General features: G+C 30.2%; 1 protein-coding gene across 1 annotated transcript; it reads right to left on the bottom strand.

Moving 5' to 3' along the window:
- Positions 1 to 5: 5 nt before the first annotated feature.
- LOC108629252 (uncharacterized) lies at positions 6 to 431 on the bottom strand (the record flags this gene model as incomplete). The annotated part of the gene is made up of 1 exon (XM_018031821.1): positions 6 to 431. A coding segment is annotated over one exon (426 nt), but the record flags the coding sequence as incomplete, so codon positions are not given.
- Positions 432 to 437: the final 6 nt, after the last annotated feature.

Raw genomic sequence — 437 nt, 5'->3', positions numbered from 1 at the left:
CTGGTAATTTTCTTTAGCAATATTCTGACTATTTTAATCTTGTTATTGTAAAGAATATCAGTAATTACATTATCGATTCTTTTAGTATCATTTTGAACACCAATAAAAAAGTTAACATCTGTATTTTCCTCAATCTCTGTTCTTTTAGAGAGCGAGTAAGCATGTGATAGTGAATTACGTAAATCTATAATGACTTCTCTTGTGTTCCTTGGTAATGATAGTAGAAGAAGCTCGCTTGTAGTGCTAGATAACTTAGGAGATTCTAGGGTGTTTTTTAAATATTCACCAATAACTTGTAAAACCCTTGTAATAATTAACTGTCCTTCCCTTTCTTTAGGATTAGCTGATAATGCCAACTTTATATAATCACTTATTTTCTCTAAAGAATGAATATCCCTAATTTGTTGATAATCGCTATACAACTCTCCAAATTGAGG

Source organism: Ceratina calcarata, unplaced genomic scaffold (assembly GCF_001652005.2).
Source record: "Ceratina calcarata isolate Rehan_Ccalc_2016 unplaced genomic scaffold, ASM165200v1 scaffold13199, whole genome shotgun sequence".
Lineage (NCBI taxonomy): Eukaryota > Metazoa > Arthropoda > Insecta > Hymenoptera > Apidae > Ceratina > Ceratina calcarata.
The sequence above is the reverse complement of the archived record's forward strand: the minus strand, read 5'-3'. Positions and strand labels throughout refer to the sequence as shown.